The 21,711-nt window shown below is 43.0% G+C and overlaps 1 protein-coding gene across 1 annotated transcript; it reads left to right on the top strand.

Annotated features, from left to right (window-relative positions):
* The first annotated feature begins 723 nt into the window (after positions 1-723).
* Positions 724-20,058, top strand: Sdhc (succinate dehydrogenase complex subunit C). The gene is made up of 6 exons (XM_021647122.2): positions 724-852; positions 5,430-5,486; positions 7,289-7,390; positions 10,983-11,044; positions 13,293-13,456; positions 19,322-20,058. Exons 1-6 carry the CDS (start codon positions 833-835, stop codon positions 19,424-19,426), a joined length of 510 nt encoding a protein of 169 aa, XP_021502797.1. The 5' UTR covers positions 724-832; the 3' UTR covers positions 19,427-20,058.
* Positions 20,059-21,711: the final 1,653 nt, after the last annotated feature.

Here is a 21,711-nt window from a genome sequence, read left to right as displayed (position 1 = left end):
AATATATAAATCAAAGCGGGTTCTCCTCCACACCCCTAGGTTCTTGTGGCTGTGGGTGTCACCCACGTATCGCTGAAAAAGAAACAAGGGAGCGTTGTCTTTGGCCAGTGGGAGTTTGGTTCATGCTGCAGCTCTGGCTCTGGAATTGCCAGGCCTAATGGAGGTCGTTAGAGAAAATCCCAATCTTGAAAATGGTGAAAGGCCCTCAGACAGCCCCGCCCCACACTCTCTACCACCCAGATTGGGGTTCAATGTGGTTATCTCGCTGGGGATATGGCTTAAAGGCAGAGTGCTTGCCTAACACCTCCTTAGGGCTGAAGGAGTGTGAGGAGGCACTTAGGAACCTGAGGAAGCCCGACGCGGTTTTTTTCCTAGGTTGTCTCTGAAAGGATCAGACTAACTTTGTAACCTATACATCTTCTAAAACCTATATTTTCGAAACATCTCAGCGAGCTAACTCGGAAATTTTTAGGACAATTTGATAGGAGGCGGTTGAAGTGAACCGCCGAAATTCTCGGTAAATAAGCCGGGCGAAGCCGCTGTCTGGTAGAGCGAGCCATAAAAAATGAACACTCAGGTAGGTAAATGCACTAACTTGAACCACTCGGCGATTTTGTAGAGACTAGCGTGAGAGAGGAACACCAAAGAAACGCAAAAAAAACCGAAAGAACCGCAAAAAACCGCCACCCACAAAGAGCCGTTAGTGCAGAACCCAGAGGAGGGTCCAGCCTAGAAATTCTGCGGTGTCACATGACAGCCCCTGCCCACTCCGCCGCTGGAGGGAGGTGTGGCGCGTGGCGCGACGTCACTTCCGTCCAGGCCGGAACTCAAGATGGCTGCGCTGTTGCTGAGGTGACTTTAGCCTGGGGCTGGGAGTCTGTGCCCGCGACCGTTGGAGAACCCGAGCTGGTCTCTCACGGGGTGACAGCGGCCTGTGCCGTGCGGGGACGGGGAAAGGACCCGTGGGTGTTTCGGCTGAGCCCCTGGAATCTTAGGGCACGCTCCCCCCGCCTCCCGCGGAAGGGCCTGGAGGTCACTCCGTGTGGCCGGGCGGCGCGGCCATCGCTCCTGCTGCTTCGCCCGCGCCTAAGTCTTCTTCCCAAATTGCTCTTGTAGCACCACCCGGGTCCGAGCTTCGAGAAACTGCTCCGACTTCGAGATCGGCTGGCCCCTAGGCCTACAGGATTGGGGGGAATTTAGGGACCGTAGGGGGAGGGGCTCCTTGGAGCCACCTAGTCTGTCCTCCTAACTCCTGGCACTTGTGCTACTTGGCAACCCGCGGGCACTGTCGGGCTTCCGAATGCGTCCCTCCCATGCCGGGGTTATCAGTAGCAGCTCGAGTGGGTCTCTGCTGCGTCCCAGGAAATCCTCTTTCTTTTGTTTTGATTTTAGTTTCGAGGGGCGATGGGGCGGACAATTCCCGCCTTTCTCTGAAAGTCAGATTATTGCCCAGAGAATTAGCCTAGATTTTCTTCTGTTCAGAATTCTTCGCTCTTTAGGTATCATTGCCAGAGTCTTCACAATTGTAAGGGCTAGTGACATTTCTGGTACAAATCCCAACACAGTTTTGTGTCTGTCCTATTTTTGGAAATTATTTGTTATGGAAAGTTAGCCCTGGTGCTGTTGAGATTCCAGTCCCTGATTCTCCTAAATGTGTTTTCATTTCTCTTTCTACTTCAGTCATGCAGTATAAAAATAGAGGGATTCTGTTTTAGTAAAATTGAGTCTTGGGGAGTTGGGGTCAGTTATCTTTATCCTTCATCTTGCTGTGCATCTACATAGGCACCTTTGCTCTGGGATAGGACAGGACCAGGTTTTCCAGAGCTGCAGCCTTCATTCCTAATTATTTGACCATGGTTGAATGCTTTCAAATTCTTTGATGTAACACACGTTGATGAATTAACATTCAGTTTGAGATGATCATATTGGTTCCAAACATTTATTTTTGGAGTTTCAGGGTTAGTGTTTAGGGTCTTCATCTTTGGGTTCTTCCTGGATTCAGCCTGTCTGAGACTGAAAATATTTGAAAAAAAAAAAAAAATTACAGAGAGCAGTTTGAGTTTGTTAGCTGCCAAGCACTGAGTCTTGTGAGTGAAACTGTAGGTATACCCCGTGGTCGCCTTGCTTCACCTCTTGTTCCCATGTAGCCATGTGATTGGTTGTATCTATAGGTAAGTTGTCCCCATTTGGTTGTATTTGGACTCTGTAGAAGTAGCCCCACCCCTATTCCCTTAAACCATATGGTATAACATGTATGGAACATTTCAATTATATTGGGCACTATAAGTAATACAGAAATCATTGTAGGTACAGGAGAGTGTGCACAGGACCCATATGCCACACCATTTTACACACAGGACTTAATCAACTGTGGAGGCTCACACTTAGACTAAGATAGGGGGGTTGCTGTAAGAGTGAAGCCAGCCTGAGCTATATGGTGAGTTTCTGGCTGGGCCTCAGGGTGAGGTCCTGCCTCAAAACAAAATGCTTGCTTCTAGACACAACCTTTTATATATATATATATATATTTTTTTTTTTTTTCATTTTATTGTGGGTGTGGATGGTTGCACATGTCCTATGGCTTGCGTGCAGAGGTCAGAGGACAATTGTGAATCCTAAGGGTCCAGCTCATCACCAGCCTTGGTGGCTAGTGCCCTCACTCCAGGCCATCCCACTAGCTCCTAGCTGTTAACATTTTAGGATCTATTCCCAGTGTGGAAAGCCTTTTCAAAGTTTCTGGTTTCACATGAAAGACAAGGATAGATACAGACTTTTGTATTTCAAGTAAGGTTATCAAGTTTGCACAGCCCTTTTCTGTGGGGGCCTTGTGTAAAGCGCTCATTGGTATTTGGGAAACAATAGCACTAGACAGAACATGCGGTAGATTCCAACCCACATCTGCAAACTCTTGCTGTGTGGCTGAGTGGCTGGGCCTAGCTTGGTGTGAGGAATGTGTGCCCTGTGACTCCACAGACAATTCAGTTGATTTAAAGAGATTTGTTCCCACTTCTTTCTGCGAGCCCTGGTACACAATGTCTGCATTCACCTCTTGCCTCCAAAGGGAAGGGAGAGAACTGAAGAAGGGTTGGTTGGATTTTTCTCCCTTCCAATAATGGGCCTTCTAGTGCTCTGTTATAGAGTGCAAGGCTCTTGAAATGATTGTACATCTGGTATCAGTGATGTGTCACGAACCCATTTACAAGATTGTTGGATCTTTTTTGTTTTGCTTTTTGAGACGGTTTCTCTGTGTAGCCCTTGGTTGGCCAGCCTTGAACCCAGAGATCTACCTACCTCTACCTTTCAAGCACTGGGATTAAAGGTGTGTGGCTAGGCTCAGATTGTTGGATCTTACTGAGCTCTTAACTCTCCACAATGCCTTGCACATAGTGAATAATTAGTTAAATATTGATATAGGTAAATGTTTTCACTTCCAGAACTTCATTATGCTCATCTTCAATGTTTTGGAAGTGTTGGTTGGAATTACGAGATTAAAGAGTGTTGTTGAGTTGTTTGGTTTTCTTTTTTTTTTTTTTTTTTTTTTTTTTTCCTCTTTGGCTTTTTGGACAAGGTCTTAATATAGCTGGCTGGCCTGGAAATTGCTTGTTTAGACAGGCTGACCTTGAATTTACAGCAGTCTTCCTGTGTCTTGCCTCCTGAGTATTGGGGTTACAGGTTTGCAAACGTGATTCCCTGGGTTTGATCTCCAGGATATATGGTGGACACAGAACCAGCTCCTTGCAAGTTGTTATCTGATCCCCACATGTATGTTTGTGGCATGTACTGTCACACACAAATAAATAAAATATAATATAAAAATTTAAAAATTATTTAAATTTTTTTATGTGCATGGGTTTTGCCCACATGTATGTCCATGTACCACATGCATGCCTAGCACCTTCAGAGTCCAGAAAAGGATTTAGATTTCCTAGAACCTAAGTTACAAATGGTTGTGAACATCATGAGGGCACTGGGAAATCAAACCCTAGTCCTCCAAGAGAACAGACAGTGCTCTTAACTGCTGGGCCATCTCTCCAGCCCCCGTAATTTTTATTTTTAAGTAACAACTTTTAGGTAGAAAACATAGTTATTTTTAGTATATGTTTGTGTGGGAATGATAAAGAATCTTTGCTTCCTCATCTTTTTTTTGTTTTGTGTGTTCTTTTCTTGGTTTTTCTTGACAGGTTTTCTCTGTGTAGCCTGGGCTGTCCTGGACTCATTTTGTAGACCAGGCCGGCCTCGAACTTACAGAGATCTGCCCGCCTCTACCTCCTAGAGTGCTGGGATCACAGTCATGTGCCACCATGCCCAGCATGTCCTCATGTTTTTTGTACTATGAGAGAGAGGCTTTGTGACTTGAAGCTTATCTCTGTTATCTAGAAATCAATGATAGGTTTTTAAAAATTAATTATTTGGGGCTGGAGAGATGGCTCAGAGGTTAAGAGTATTTCCTGCTCTTCCAGAGGTCCTAAGTTCAATTCCCAGCAACCACATGGTGGCTCACAATCATCTATAATGAGATCTAGTACCCTCTTCTGGTGTGCAGGTGTACATGCAGACAAATTTGTGTACATAATAAATAAATCTTTAAAATTAATTATTATTACTACATGTGTTTGTGTGTATGTACCTGTATGTGCATGGGTTTTAGGGAGACCTTTGTACGGTTGGTTATCTTCCACCTTTAAGTGATTTTTCGGGACTGAATTCAGGTCGTCAGGTTTATGTAAAGTGTTTTTGTCCACTGAGCTACCTCTCCAGCTCCAGATGGTAGTTCTTGAAATGGCCTCGCTTAATATTAGGACTTTCCACCTTTAAATCCTTTGTTCTTCAAGTTTTTGTTTGTTTGGTTTTTTTGGCTTTTTGAGACAGAATTTCTCTGTGTAACCCTGGCTGTCCTGAACTCGCTTTGTAGACCAGGCTGGCCTTGAACTCACAGCAATCCGCCTGCCTCTGCCTCCTGGAGTGCTGGGATTACAGGCATTCACCACCATGCCTGGCTTGTTCTTCAAGTTTTAATTCATTCATTTGGAGCAGGTCTCTGCTATATATAAACTATGTGCTTTTCATTGCCAATTACTTATTCTGGCCTTTTTTGGTTTTGCAATGCTGGAGATTAAACCCAGGATCCCATGCATGTTAAGCATACATTCTATACTGAGTTATACCCTCAACTGTCTGTTTTCAGTCAGTCCTTCCACATCTAATATAATACAAAGGAGCTGGGCATGGTGGCTCATGCCTTTAATCCCAGCACCCAGGACACAGAATCGGGTGGAACTCAAAGTTTGAGGCCAGTCAGAGCTACACACCCAAAGAAATCCTATATCACAGAATAATAATGATAATAATAACTAATAATATAGTACAGAAGTGGAGAAGTTGATATGCTGGTAGTAGTTTCTAAATTTGTATTCTTGAATTTCTTGCAGACACGTTGGCCGTCACTGCTTCCGAGCCCACCGTAATTCTCAGCTTTGTATCAGAAAGTAAGTTCCAAATTCTGTAAATATTTTATTAACCTTTTTTTCCTCATGAAAGGGCAGTAGAAGGCTTTTGTGGTTGCACATGCCTGTAGTCCCTGCAGTCAGGAGGCAGCAGGCAGATCTCTGGAAGTTTGAGGCCAGCCTGGTCTACAGAGTGATTCTAGAATAGCCCGGGCTATACAAAAGAGTCTTTAATATCAGGGTAGTTTCAGGACTTGATTTTTAAATTTATTTTTTTCCCTGATAAATATTTATTCTATTTGTTGTCAACAATTGCCTTCAACAATTTTTTAAAAGGTTTTATCTTAGCAATATCATCCACCTTATACTTTCAGAAAATATATAAGAACAGTTCATCTTTGTTTTTTTTATGTTGGCTTCATTGTTGTTGTTTGTTTGTTTGTTTGTTTGTTTTTTGAGATGAGCCTTGCAGTGTTGCACAACATAATGTTGGTCTTAAGTGAGCCTTCTGTGTGAGCCTCTGTGGTGCCACCGTTACAAACACTCACAGCCATACCTGCCATGACAGGGTCAATACACATTTCATCCACATTCATCAATTACTAACATTTTTGTTTGCTTATGTAATGGTAGGTACAATTATCCAAGCATAATCATTAAATTTAAGAAATTAACTAATGAATTCATATCTGATACCAGCTAATTTTCAGATTTTCTCTTTGTCTCAAATAATGTACTCTTTAGAACTACAATCTTTTTTTTTCCTCCTGCAGAACCTAGTTAGGCTCGTAAATGTACTTAGCTCTCATGTTTTGGTCTTGTTTTTATTTTTTTAGGGTTGAGTTTTATTTTGTGTTGTTGTGTTTTATTTTAAGACAGCTCAGGCTATCTTTGAGCTTGCTATGTAGATAAGAATGATACAGAATTCCTGATCCTTCTGCTTCTACCAACCAAGTATTAGGATTATAGGTCCGTACCATCATGAACTCTTTTGCTTTTTTGAGTCAGTTTCTCTGTGTAGTCCAGGCTGGCCCTGTACTTAACTGTGTGGTCCAGGCTGGCCTTGAACTCCCAAACTTCTTGCCTCTGCTGGTATGTGACACCTTATCTTTCTGTTCTTTGTTCTGCCTGCATGTTTGTCTGTTTACCACAGTCATTCAGTCATTCCTGGGGACTAGAATTACTGTTGTGATACCCTGTGGGTGCTGAAAATGAAATTCAGGTCTTCTGAAAGAACAGCCTCTGCTCCTAACTTCTGAGCCATTTCTGCAGCCCTTTTATATATATATATATATATATGTCTGTGTATGTATACATACCACACACACACACACACGTATGTATAGTATGTATATATATGTAATTTATTCATGTGTGTTTGGTGGGGCTCGTGGGTATGCAGATGGAGATCAGAAGACATCTTGTGGGAATCAGTTTTCTTCTCCCACACATGTCCAGGGAGACCAAGTTCAGGCCACCAGGTTTGTCAGCAAGCACCTTCACCCACTGCGCAGTCTTGCTGTTCCAGCCATACCTTTTTAAAAAAGACGGGGGCTAGAGAGATGGCACAGCCTAAGAGCATATACTGTTCTCGCAGAGGACCCAAATTAGTTCCTAGCATCCTTGTTCAGTAGCTAACAGCTGCCTATAATTCCAGCTCTATGGGGTCCAACACCCTGCGGAGGCCTCAGTCATCTGTACTACACACACACACACGCGCGCCCATTCTCTCTCTCTCTGTCTCTCTCACACACAGCTAAAAAGAAAATAAAACTTTAAGAATATACTTTTTGCTATGTAAAATATGTTCTTCAGGCCTTATTGAACCTCTTGTTTTATTTCAGTGCTGTGCCTTTAGGAACCACAGCCAAGGAAGAGATGGAGCGGTTTTGGAATAAGAACCTGAATTCAAACCGTCCTCTTTCTCCCCATCTCACCATCTACCGGTAAGGGCCTGGAGCCGGGTGGTCTAGAGTTACCCTTGCTGTACTCTTTCTCAGCATCTTGCTGAGTTCAGTGAGTGGGAGCAGTGGGCTAGACAGTGCTGCCTACGTTCATAATGTGAGCCTTGAAAAGTTAGCAACAAGCAAAAGATTTCTGATTGCCCAGCTACTAGAAAGAAAATTCAGAAGCAAACAAGCGGTGAGCCTGAGTGTCTCCCATATTGCTTGCCTGAGCTACAGTTCACGCCTTCACTGCAGCCTTGGTTCTGAGCCCCAGTGCATGCCTTTGACGTTGTACATTGCCATCACAGTACACAGCACCAACTTCTGTCTGCGACAGCTCTGCTTGCATTTGAGACTGTGCTGTGTTTTGTTTTGAATTGTGTTTGTATTACATATACAGAGTTTTCTGCTCTTAGAGAAGCCTAATAGTTTAATCATGGAAAATGGAGACTGCTAGTACTTTCCTGCTGTGATTCCTTAGCATATAAGTATCTAAATCTTATAGCATCAGAGTATATAATACTAGAATTTTTTATCTTAAAAATTGCTGTTTGAAGGCTGGCTGTGTTGGCACATGCCTTTAATCCCAGCACTCAGGAGGCAGAGGCAGGCTGATCATTTGAGTTCAGGACAGCCTAGTCTACAGAGAGAGTTCCAGGACAACCAGGGCTACACAGAGACCCTGTCTGATGGGTGGAGGGGATTGTTGTTTGAGGCTGACCAAGGTGGCACATGTGTGCATTTCTGTAATCCTAGCACTTGGGATTAAGAGTATAACCCTATACTCTTAAGGAGGATCAAGAGTATAACCCTATCCTTAGTTATATAACAAATCGAAGGCCAGCCTGTGCTATAAAACAAACATACAAATGTATACTTTTGCACTTCTGTTAGAGTGACATTACGCTAGGATTAGGATACCAGGCTGAGAAGATGGTTCAGTAGGTTGAGGTTCTTCCTCTAAGCATGATGACTTGAGTTTGATCCTCTGGTTCCACATGGTTGAAGGAGAGAGCGGACTCCCAAAGAGTGTCCTCTGACCAGCATTTTGTGTACCATGGTGCACCAAATTAATAAATGAAATATTTTAATAAATAAACATGTTAACAGGGGCTGCATTCTTTTCCTTTGGCTCTAGGGGAAAATGTGTGTTTTTGTAGTTTCTAGCTTCTGGAGGCCACTTACGTTGCTTGGGTTTGTGCGAGTTTATCTATTTATTGCTGTTTAGACAGGACCTTACCAGACTGGCTGCAGACTCAGTATGTAACTGAAGCTGGCCTTGAATTTCTCATCCGTCTACTTCTACTCTTAAGACACTGAGATCACAGGCTGAGTACCACCATCCTTGTCTTATTGCACATGCCCTTTACATGTCTTTCTTTCTGTAGGGTAACCTTGCTTTCTTTCAAGGATTCCTATTTTGCACAAAAGTTATACTCTTAGAGTCATTGTTTATTCTGATGCTCAAGTTGTTTTACCTGTGGCCGTCAGGAGTTCTTCAGTATGGCACCCACACTGGGTGCTAGATGTGCTCTTGCTACCAGCACATCATTCACTATAGGCCCTCTCGTGAGACAGAGATAAGATATATGCTGTGTTGTGAACGCCTCCCCTCCATACGTGTGTATATATATGGCTATGTATGTATTTATGTTTTCAGAAGTACAAGTGCTGGCTGGTATTGTTTGTCTTCCAAAAAAAAAAATCTCTGTAGCTGTGTGTGTGTGTGTGTGTGTGTGAGAGAGAGAGAGAGAGAGAGAGAGAGAGACAGTTTCTCTGTGTAGCTTTGGCTGTCCTGGACTCACTCTGTGGACGAGGCTGTCTCACATCTGCCTGCCTCTGCCTCCCTGGGTGCTGGGATTACAAGTGTGCACGGCTGCACCCGGCTGTAGATCTTTATTTTAAAAATTAAAAGTAAATAAATGAACACTAACTCAGCCGAGCATCCTGAGCCTCACTGCCCTCTTTACTTGGCCTCGGCTGGGGACACTGGCTGTTTTAGCCGCCTCCATGAATACCATGTCCCTTCAGGATTTTTTTCCAGCTCAGATTCCAGAAATAATTTTAATTGCAGAAAGTGGACATTGTACCCTAACAGAAGGAGGTTAGTAAGTGATCTTAGTATGCAATAGTAAAATCTTTTAAAAGATAAATGGTGCGACCCTGTCTCTAAAAGTGAGAGAGAGAGAGAGAGACAGAGAAATGTGGCTGTTCGGGGAAGGGTAGGATCACAGTGGTGGAGTAGTCACAGATAGCTTGGCCTTTCTCCACCAGTTACTTGAAAAGAGTGACATTATGTTCATTTGTGGAACTTAGCATGAAAAAAAGAAATAGATTGGGACTATTTCCCAAATAATACGTCAAGGAATGATGTCTGAAGTAACTAACATGCTTTTTTTGGTTGCTCTGTTTTTGAAACAGAATCCTATGTAATCCAGACTAGTCCTGAACTCTTTAAGGTTTGTTTGTGGGTTTTTTGTTTTTTGTTTTTTTCCCTTAGACAGGTCCTTATTGTGTGGCCCTGGGGCTACAGGCACTAGTCACTCTAACCAGTGTGACCGCTTTCTAGTTGTATGTGCTCTAATTGGTGTCCTCATGGGGAGCCCGCTGAAAGGAGTCGGAGTTGTAGGTTTTTCTCTTCTCATCAGTAGAGAAGATTTGGTTTGTTAAAATCAAGGGGTAACTTTTTTAAAAGATTTTTTTTTTATTTGTATGAGTGTTTTGTCTGTATCTATATATGCATACAATGCCATGTGCAAGCCCTCTGCCCACAGAGGCTAAAAGAGGGCGTCATAGCCACTGGAGCGGTTACAGACTGTTGTGAGTCGTGGCCTGGGTGCTGGGAATTGATCCTCTGACTTTTGCAAGACAAGCAAGTGTTCTTAACTGCTGAGCCATTTCTGCAGCCTCTGAGATACTTCATACTTTTATGTATGTATGTATGTTTTGTCAATATAGGGTTTCTCTGTGTAGCCCTGGCTTCCCTAGAACTCTCTCAGTAGACCAGGCTGGCTGGCCTCAAACTCAGAGATCCTCCTGCCTCTGCCTCCCAAGTGCTGGAATTAAAGACATACTCCACCATCACCTGGCTTTGAGATACTTTTTAAATAATTTTTTCTTACTCTTTTTTGCAGTGGACTGAACCCAGGGCCTCATGCATGATACATAAGTGTTCTACCTCTGAGCTGTGTATTCAGCCATATTTTTTATTTTCAAATTAGAACGTAGAAATGGGAATGTGAAAGCTAGGTGAGGTTTTCTTGTTTTTAAGGATTTATTTTATGTGTGTGAGTGTTTTGCCTGCATGTAATGTATGTGGCAAATGTGTGCGTAGTCCCTCAGAGGTTAGAAAGACTGTCAGAGCCCCAGAACTAGAGTAGCAAATGGTAGTGAGCCGCTGCACAGGTTACTGGAAACCTAATCCAGGTCCTCTGCAAGAGTAACAACTATTCCTAACCATTGAGCCATTTCTCCAGCCCCACCTGGTTTTTTATTTTTGTTTTTAAATTATATCATCCTAAAAAAGAAAACAAAAACAAAGATATTCTGTCATCCTTTCTTTTTAAAATTGTCTTTGTGTATTTCTTTATAGTTGGTCTCTTCCCATGACAATGTCTGCTTGCCACCGTGGCACTGGTATCGCCATAAGTGGAGGTATGTATGGGCATTTATACACACACACACACACACACGCCTCTGAAAAACTGCTACTTTCTGACTCATCCCTGCCTCCTTTGTACTCAGCAACTTGATTTAGAATGAATGTGAGTCCTTAAAACTTTACTTGTTTTCCTTTTTTTGGTTTTGATTTTTTTTTTGAGACAGGGATTCTCTGTGTATCCCTGGCTGTTCTGGAACTTGCTCTGTAGACCAGGCTGGCCCTGAACTCACAGAGATCACCTCTGCCTCCCAAGTGCTGGGATTAAAATTGTGCGCCACCGCCACCTGACTCCCTTTAAGCTTTTCATTAATTCATTCCTTTAACAATGAATTAAGTTCCTACGTTCCCCCTATTCTCAGCTGTACTTGCTACTTTTATAAAAGACTGAGGTTTGGATTGTTTCTCGGCACTGACGTGGTGGCTTACAACCATCTGTAATTCCAGTTACAGGGAATCCAGTACCCTCTTCAGGCTTCTCTGAATATTGGGCACACAGTTGGCACACATATACATATGCACTCAAAGCCCCATATATATAAAAATAACATACATGTTTTAAAAGCAGTAGAAAAGAAAATAGTAACAAGAAAGACCATGTAGGCTTCATCCTGGAAAAGATACATCAAGAATTCCCAGCTGGTCATGGTGGTGCGGGTTTTTCATACCAGCATACAGGAGGCAGAGGCAAGCCAGTCTTTGTGAGTTTAAAGTGAGCCTGGTCTACATAGAGAGATCTTGTCTCAAACAAACAAAAGAGTTTCCTTTGAGATTCCCTAGATCATCATTCTTTTCACTTGTAATGCCTCCTTATGACTGAGACTTTAATTAGCTACATATAATTTTGAGCATAGGCTGTGGTGATGTTTCCATTAATAATTGGCATAACTAATCTTTGACATCTCAGAAGGTGTCTGATCATTTATGTTTTAAAATCTTACTCTTAGCCTTTGTACACTGTTTGTACTTTGTTTTTGTGTCTGTATTCTCAAGATGGAAGTGCATGGGGAAACAGCAGAGGAGGAAGTGTGAAAAGTACTTGACTGTACGTTAGTTCAGGTGTCCTCCTGAGTCTGAGGATGCTGGGGGAGGCAGGTAGCCGGAACATGTCTTGGTAATTAGTGTGACAGTGCAGCAGATAAAGATAATGAGGTACTACCAACCTGAGCTTTAATGTCGCTTGGAGAGCTTTCCCAGGGTTCTTTTAGATGTTTTCATTTTTATTGCAGAGGGCTTTCTAGGAAAAAGTGTCTGAAAGAGTTATAGGCGGCTTCTAGAAGTGACAGAACACCTACACTCAAAATGCCCTACACAGCACTTCATAGATGTAGAGCCTGCCGGGCAGGTTCTGATAGCCAAGAAAAGGCACCATCAGTATTTTCTGGTAGTTAGTTGGGTAGCCTTGGCTGCTCTAAATTGTTTTGCTTTTTAAAGATTCTCTACTCTGGCACCTAGGTTTGAGAGGGGTCTAGAGGAGCTTTTCCCTGACCTAATATATTGAATGGCCAGAGGAAGATTTAGGAAGTCTCAGATTGAAGTTTTTAGGTATTTTTAATATGGCTAGCTTAGGACTCAGTGTAGACCAGGCTGAGCTCAGACTAGCAGTCTTTCTGATTATGATACAGCAGTAAGGTGACTTCTAAACTATCCTGTGAGGTTTGTTTTTTATTTTAATTGTGAGGGATATTAAAAGGGAAATAATGCCACAATTGCAATTTTTCATTACTATCAGGGTCCTAGTAGCCTGCCCTCCGCTATAAACTTTTTTCCTGGTGCTGGAGATTGAACCCAGAACCATATCCATGCTAGGCAATCACTTTACTACTGAGCCAATTATTAGGCCCTCTCACTATATTATGAGATACAAAATCTGAAGGTGAGTTTATGTTTTTCTAATTTTGTGTGTGTGTGTGCGTGCCAGATGTATAGGTGCCTGTGGAAGGCAGGCTCCCTGGAAATGCACTATGTAGTCCTGAAACATACTGTGTAGACCAGACTGGCCTGAACTCACAGTTCCCAGAGAACTCAGTCTCTCCTGAGTTCTGGGATCCAAGGCATGCATCACCACACCTAGATTTCAAACCTAGGTCTTGTATATGTTAGTCAAGCATTTTGGCAACTGAACTACATCTCCAACAAATATTCTGTTATTTCAAAGTGGTTTAGGATTCTTTCAGGTGTCAAAGAACCCAGTTTCATACATTACATTCTGTGTAACTGATGGGCTACTTGTTTTTCTCTTAGGGGTCTATCTTTTTGGCCTGTCGGCACTGCTGCTTCCCGGGAACTTTGAGTCTTACTTGGCGTTTGTGAAGTCCCTGTGTCTGGGGCCAGCACTGATCCACTCAGCCAAGTTTGTGCTTGCCTTCCCTGTCATGTACCACATGTTGAACGGGATCCGACACTTGGTGAGTTCATTGTGGATTTGTACATTTCCTGGAGAAAGGGAGTGGGAAGGCTGGGATGGTCCTCTCCCTTGTTTCTAAACTTAGTGTTTTTTACCCTGTCCCATTCCTCCATCCCCTGTTTTGATGCTAGGGTCACAAAATCAAGGCCTTACACATGCTATACCTTTGAGCTATACCTCTAATCTTAGAGCTATTCTTTGTTTGTTTGTTGAGACAAGTTCTCACTGTGTAGCCCTGGCTGGCATGGAACATGCTAAATAGACCAGGATGGCCTTGAATTTGTGGTTATGCTGACTCTGCACCCCAGGTGCTGGACTTACAAGCATGAAATACTACACAGGGCCCAACCTTGTCCATCTGTCTGTTTCAGTTTTGTTGATTTTTTATTCATATAGCATGTGTGTGTGTCCCAGGGATTGAAATCAGGTAGTAGGCCTGACTCTTGCCTTTTCCTGAGCAATCTTGCCAGCCCTCCAGTACCATTCTTAAGGCTAATTGTGCTGGATCTTTACTCGGGTCCTTTTGGGGAAAGCTAAACAAGGCCTCTCCTGCATTCCTTTATGTGTTGTGGGTTAGGCCAGTACTGAAAGGGATCAGGTGAATGTTCCCACTTTTAAGAGGCATATCATTGGTCAGAGACCCCTGAAACTAGATCTGGCAAAGAAGAGTATCTGTTGGATGAATCTGAACTGTCCAGCACTGTTCTTGACACTGGGCATTTAGTTATGAGCTGGCTAAGCAGTTGCTGCTTTCAGTGTAGCATTCCTTTCTACCTGGAGTGACAAGTCTGGTTACTTTTGCTTTCCTCACTTTAGATTATATTTGAGTAACTGGAGAAAATGAGAGCAAACACAAACTAAGTGCCAAAGATCCTAAGGTGGTTGTTGCTGTTGTTACGGTTTGCTAGTGTGGTACTGGGAGTCGAACCCAGGACCTTGTGCATGCTAGACAGGCACTGTGTTAAATAGCTGTATCTCTGGTCCCTTTTTAATTTTTTACCAGTTTAAAAATTATTTTTATTATTTGTATGACTTTGTTGCCTGCATGTGTATCTGTGTACCATGTGCATGCTTGGTACTTGTGGAAGCCAAAAGAGGATGTGGTGAACTACCGTGTGGGTGCTGGAAACCAAACTTGGATCCTCGAGAAGAGCAGGCAGTGCTCTTAACACTGAGCTGTCTCTCCAGCCTTTACCTCTTTTTTTTTTTTTTTCTTTTTTTTTTTGAGAAGACCTCATGTAGTCAAGATTGGCTTCAAATTCACTATTTAGACAAGAAAGACCTTGAAATCCTTATTCTCCTGCCTCTAACTCTCAATTGCCAACTTCTGGGATTGTGAGTGCTATTGTTGTTGGCTTTTTGAGACAGGCTCTCTTGAAACCTAGGCTGGCCTTAATTTTGCTGTGTACCTGAGGCTGGCTTTGAACAAACCCATATTACTGTTCTATTTTCCAACAGGGCTTTACTAAATTGTCCACCCTGCCCTGGTCCTCACTCTGTAACTAGCTGGGCCTGGAATTCACATCTTCCTGCTTTGCCCCTACGTAGCTGCTATTACTTTCCTGAGCCTCCAGTCTTGGATAGGATTCCAAATTCAGATCCTAGACTCAGGAACATGTTAGTCAGCTGAAAACTGTTCATGTTGCCTCCTACATGATCCTGACACTTGACATGGTGTTAGTTCAAAACTGGTGCAAGGCTGGGTTGTGTTTCAGTTGGTGGAATGCATGCCTAGCATAGAAACCTTGGGTTCTGACTCCAGCATAACATTATTAAAGGAGGGATGGGACTGGGCATGGGACCACATAATTTTGACCCAAGCCCTCAAAGGCAGAGGCAGGCAAATCTCGGATTTTAAAGCCAGAGTGGTCTACATAGCAAATTCCAGATCAGAAACTCTGTCTTAAACACACTCATCCAACAAGAGCAGCAGAAACAACAACAAATAAAAGTGAGCACTCTGAGAAGAGGGTCAAGAGTTCAAGGTTGTCTTTGGCCTCATAGAAACTTCAAGGCCTGCTGTAGCTACATGAAAGAAAACAAAATCTGATGTCTTGGATTTTGTTTGTTTGTTTTTCTTTTTTCTTTTTTTAGACAATATTTCATGTAGACTTAGCCTCAAACTGGCTATATGTAGGATGACCTTGAGCTCCTGAGCCCTCTGCTTCTGCCTCTGGAATTCTGGAGTTAACAACTATGCCAGCACATCCAGCTCTTCTCTTTAAATGCTTATTTTTATTGTGTGTATATAGAGTGTTTGGACTGCATGTGTGTAAGTGTGCGGTGTGTGTACCTGGTACCCACAGAGGCTTCTAGAAGAGGGGATGGATTCCTTGGACTGGGCTAGAGATGGTAGTGAGCCACCATGTGAGTGCTGGGAGTCAGCCAATGCTCCAGCCACCGAACCAGCTCTCAGCCCCAGCTCTGAAGGAATTGAAGTTTGCTCAAACTGGCCTTGGGGTAAGAACATGTTAAGAGTTCATATTTTGTGACCCACTAGTCTTGTATCTTTCTCCAGAAAATAAATAAAGCGTATTTTTTCCAGTCTTTCATTATTTCTGAACCCAAGTCAGTTGAATGCTTTTGCCTTAGTTTGAGCTTTTATATCCTCCACATCAGAGCCAGCCTTAGAGACAGATATTCTCTGGATTCTAGTCTGGTCCAATAGGCAGTTGAATGAAAAAAAATAAAGTGAGAGAGTAAATGATATATTAAATTAAGTGTATTTATCAAGTGTTCCCCAGAGCAGTGTTTAGTGTGACTTGAAGTGACTCCAGTTCCTGAGGGACACTGGAGAGAGGAGTCAGTTACGGTAACGGCTTTTGAATCCACAGAACAAAGCTCTGAGAAGGAAATCCGCGGCTCAGGCAGGCACTTTTTCCTGTTTGTTTTGTCTTAATATGGACTCTTAATAGAATTCGGGCTTTTTGCCCTGGTTTCTGCCTGTTATGGTAATCTCTGTTGAGATAAATTAGGCACCTAAAGGCTTTAATTAAGCCCTAAATCTGCTTTTGTTTTTCTTCTAACGAGCACTAGCTCTGGATGTGGGTCAGGTTTTAAATGTTTGCTGTGAAATTATGTATCTTAGTTGCCTGGCTGGAAAGTCTAAGGGGAAAAGGAAAATGGTATGGTTATAAAGGAGAAAATGTAGCCCTCTTTCTCACACACACTCTGCCCTCTCCGCTGAGACGGGGTTTATCTGTGTAGCTCTGACTGTCCTGGGACTGGAGCTGTAGCCCAGACTGGCCTTGAACTCACAGGGATTCACCTGCCTCTGCCTCCTGAGTGCTGGGAGATGTGGGTCTTTGACCTAGTCTGGAGGCCTCTCCTACCATGACTACCCAGCAGGACTCAGTGTGTCATTAAGGGTGTGCCAATATGAGCCAAGCAACTTTTTGTGGAATCTGCTTAACATTTCATGTCAGCTAGGCAGAAACTTACTGGGCATTGAGATGAAGGTATCTTCTTACCTTGGTATTTTTTCTGGGCTCCTGCCAAATTTTGCTGCAGTGACTTCTAATTCAGTCAGTTTTATAATGGAGGTTCATGTGGTAATAAATGCTGCGGCTGCTTTGTGTGGTAAGTATGAAACCTGAACACTGCTTTTTGCCTTAGAGCAGTGATTCTCAGCCTTCCTAATACTACAGCCTTTTTGTACAGTTCCTCATGTGTGGTGACCCCCAGCCACAAAGTTATTTTTGTTGCTACTTCATGTAATTTTGCTACCGTATGAATCATAATAGAATATCTGATATGCAGAATATCTGATCTATTACCCCAAAAGGGTCACAATTCATGGGTTGAGAATTGCTGCCCTACAATGTTTATATCCTTAGAGAGGGTTTGTTTGTTTTGTTTTCAGTACTGAGTTCTAATTCAGTACATACAAGACAAGTGTCTTACCATGAAACTACAGCCCCCAGTTCTTAGTGTTTTAAAAAAAATGATCTCTGACCCAGTGGGTAAACAGTCCACTTAGTGGATAGATACCAACAAAAATAGATGACTGAAATGAAGAAGGAACTTAACAGAATAGAAAACACATAACATAGCATCTATTAGTAATGGTAAATATTTAGTGTTTAATAGGTTTTATTATCTTTTATACACCTTTCTACTAGGCTCCAATTTAAAGGATGTTTTTTAGTGGGATCATAGTTTAAAAAAAGAAAAGTTTTCAAGTTAGGAATGGTTGAAAATGCCTGTAGCCCCAGCTATTGAGGAACATGAAATGGGAGGATCTCTTGAGCTTAGGAATGCAAGTGTGTTCTAGGTCATATAGTGAAGTCCTGGGTGGGACAGAACGGAAGGGGGAGGAATTGCAAGTTAAGATTCTGATTGTGGTGGTAGTGTGTACCTTTAATCCCAGCACTCAGGAGGCAGAGGCAGGCTGATCTCTCTGAGTTTGAGGCCAGTCTGGTCTACAGAACTAGTTCCAAGACAGCTAGGGCTACACAGGGACACTCTGTCTCAAACAAAAACAAAAACAAACAGGGTTGGAGAGACATCTCAACAGTTAACAGCACTGGCTGCTTTCCTAGAAGACCCAGGTTCAAGTCTTAATACCTACATGGCTGCTTGAAACTGTCCATTTCCAGGAGATCTGACATGCATACACCCTCCACATGCATACAGACAGACACCAATTCACATAAAAGAAAAACTGAAAAGTCATTTAAAAAAGAAAAAAACTGGATGCGCCTTTAATCACAGCATTTGAAAGGCAGAAGTGTTGAGAGCTCTGTGAGTTCAAAGTAGCCTGGTCTACAAAGCTAGTTCCAGGACAGCTATACTATATAGAGAAGTCATGTCTCTAAAAACCAAAACAAAAAACAAAAAAACCCAGACAAACAAAGAGGATTCTTAGGGAGTTACTGCTCAGGTGGTAGAATACTTGCCTAGCATGTGTATGACCCTGGATTTGATCCCCAGCACTACATAAACTGTATACTACACTTAGAAGGTGGAGGCAGGAGGATCAGAAGTTCAGGGTTTTCTTTGACTACACAGTGAGTTCAAAGCCAGCCTAGGACCCTGTCTCCAAATAGAAGATGGGAAGGAATTAGTTTTAAGTCCCAAAATATATTCTTTAGAAGATCAGACCTCAAGGTTGTTCTCACTAAAGAAGAATTCTGTGATTGAATACCGTGCATACATATTCCCATTTGGAGATTCACTGGCTGCATTAATAAATTGCTTGAGAATATCAAAGTTATGTGTTGGCCAAATTCATATAACCACAGAACTTTCAGTATCTCCACCTAATGCCCTACACTGTGCAGAAATATGTTTGGTCCAGACATAGCGAACACCTGTAATCCCAGCACTTAAGAAATGTAGGGCTACATGGTGAATTCTAGGCTAGTCTGGAAAATCTAAAGATCTTTTCTCTCTCGGAGCTGAAGACAGAACCCAGGGCCTTGGGCTTGCTAGGCAAGTGCTCTACCACTGAGCTAAAGCCCCAACTCCATGTCCCAAGATTGTATCTTGGAAAACAAGGCTATGTTTTGAAGGAGTACCTTTCCAGAACCACTGGTCTGGATGTACTGTCATGTGGGAGGAGGTGTTACATCTTTTCAGTCTGGAGCTTTTGTGTGTCGGGCCTTTGGCATTCTCGAGACCATTCACCCTAACACTACCACATGAGAGGACTTGATTTTCCTCCTGGGGGAGTGGTTGGTAGGTACTGTATTGGAACTTTTAGGAGAGTGAAATTGGGGCATAGGAATGTGGTGCTTTCCTCTGGAATCCCATGGAAGGGATGTACCCATTCAGTAGATAAAAGATTTCTGAAAAATGGGTTGTGAGAATGGTTCTAATTACTGAAAATGAAAAATAAAAACTTTTTTTTTTTTTTGTTTTACAGACATGGGACCTAGGAAAAGGCCTGGCAATGCCCCAGGTTGAGAAGACCGGAATGACCGTCTTGGTTCTTACCCTGTTGTTCTCCGCAGGGGTGGCAGCCATGTGAAGAGCCCCGTGAAGAGCTGAGACTGCCAGCGTCATCCTATACATTATCACGCTGATTTATATTCCTGTTTATCACTCTTCAGCCGCCGAGGCTGTCCTTATTTGTTTAGATGTCGTGTGCTTCAGAGCGCAGTAGAGAAGTTTAAAGAAGTTTAACAATAGAAAAAGGTCGTTTCCCTGGGCCTAGGAGCCCTTGCTCTCTCTCCACACTTGACTCTGATTTGTGCTGAGAGTCAGCTTTCAGCTCCTCCTTGCTGAGACGGTGGAAACAATGCCAGTTCTGTGGCTGCCCTGGGTGCCATTGCCTGTGGGCTGCTGGCCCAAAGGACCCTTGTGTTCATTGGTCAGCGCAGGGCCTTTAACACCCACACAGTGTGATTGAGAGAAGAAAGGTGGAGGTGGAGGGGATTGTCCTGCCCAGCTAGAGGGAGATAAAGAGCAGCTTGGATCTTGGAAGCTCATGCCTGGGGAAAAGATGTACAGCTTTTAATGGATGAGAAAGATAAAAAAAAAAAAATTGTATTAAGTTTCTGTTTTGTCATTTCTAGTAAAACATGCCTTTAATGTCATGTTTTCTAATCTAAATTCATGTACCGTCTTTCTTTGGAAACGATTAAAGTACTAATCATTTTATGTTCGACTCTGAAATCTAATGATGGCTGGTAGAAAGGATCTAATTTCTGCCCCTTCCTTTGGATCTTGGACTTTTACACCCTCCGGTATGCCCTTTCCTAGGAGGGAAATAGTTTGCCCTATCTGACTACTAAAAAAAATTGGAGGTAATCACATTCAAGCAGTCGAGATTTTTGGTAAAGAAAATGAGAAGGCAGTTAAACACGTTGGGAGCTTTTGGTCCATTCAGCAGATTGAGGAACATCTAGCACCCAGGAAGGTGAGAGCTGAGTGCTAATAACCTAAAGAGACAGATTTGGGGAAAAAACTAGTAGAGAATTTTTTAAAGCAGGGCAGGGTTGGGGGGGCGTGGTACCAGAACCTTAGGAAATGTATATAATGGGAAAAGTTCTTTTACCCCTTTTGGGATCCTGAGCCCTTATTGCGGGAGCCCGCCAGCAGAGTCGAACGGTTCTTGAGTTGGGAGTGAGGATTAAAATTAATAAACTAACACACAACACACAGGAGACTCCAGACTCACAGCCATAGCAGCAGCCTGACTTTTTTATTGCGGAGAACTTAAGCCAGAGTAAAAAGAGCTAAGAACAATTAGTTAAATTCACAAGGAGTTGAAACGAGGTGTGATCTTCACCTGCTGTCACAGACAAAAGGAGATGGACTTGCAAATTCTTCCCTGACTTCAGTGAAGCCCTGGTAAAAGCAGTCTTTCTGCTGAGATTTAAATATCAAAGCAGCTGCCAGATCAAGGCTCCCGACACTTTAGCAGGACTGATTTGTCTGTAATGCTAGGGGTCAAAGTTAGGTCCTTGTACCTGCTAACAAGTACTGTGCCGATGGATAAGTCCCCTAGCTAGGAGTGGTATTTTCATGTTTGTTTGTTTGTTTGTTTGTTTTGCCAACTCTGGAGTTAGATCCATGTTGGGTCTGGAGATTTGGCTTTATGGTAGTATGCACAAGGCTTATCAGTCCCCAGCATCAAGAGAAATGCTACTCCAGGAGATTAATTAAAGCAGCGGATTGGAGAAGAATGCTTAGCTGATGGTAGCTGAACAGGAAGACAATATGAACTCAAATAATTGGTAGCAGAATTAGGGGGGCGGGGCTGGGGACTGCTTCAGTGGTCCCTTGAAATCTTTTGAGAAAGGGCTTTACCATGTATCCCTGGCTAGCCTGGAGCTCTACCCAGACTACCCTCCAGCTGGCCTGATCATGCTTCACCAAGTACTTAAGCTGGCCCAGACAGGCCTTGAACCCATGAGCTGCCTGCTCCAGCCTCCCAAGTAGATGGAATTACAGGACTGTGCCACCACATCCGCTGTGCTGGGAGGTCTCGGAGTTTCTCCAGCTTCAATCATCTGTCTCCTAGGTTGTCCTTTGAGTTGGGTCAGTGTTCATGGGGAAACACTTTGCCTTTAGGCTTAGCAAGGGCATTCAGTTTAACAGTAAGTGCCAGAATGATAACACAGCAGAGGCAAAGGTAGACAGGTTTGGTGGCTGGAAATGAATGTGGACTTCCTAACTTTTTTTTTTAAAGGCTTCTTAACCATCTAGTGATTGAAAGGGAAGTAGGGCACCCTGGCTTCTTTTCCTATTTATGAGCTTGTCTGCTGAGATAGCTCAGTGGGTACATGCGCCAGCCACCAAGCCTGAGGG

Source organism: Meriones unguiculatus, chromosome 11 (assembly GCF_030254825.1).
Source record: "Meriones unguiculatus strain TT.TT164.6M chromosome 11, Bangor_MerUng_6.1, whole genome shotgun sequence".
Taxonomy (NCBI): domain Eukaryota; kingdom Metazoa; phylum Chordata; class Mammalia; order Rodentia; family Muridae; genus Meriones; species Meriones unguiculatus.
The sequence above is the reverse complement of the archived record's forward strand: the minus strand, read 5'-3'. Positions and strand labels throughout refer to the sequence as shown.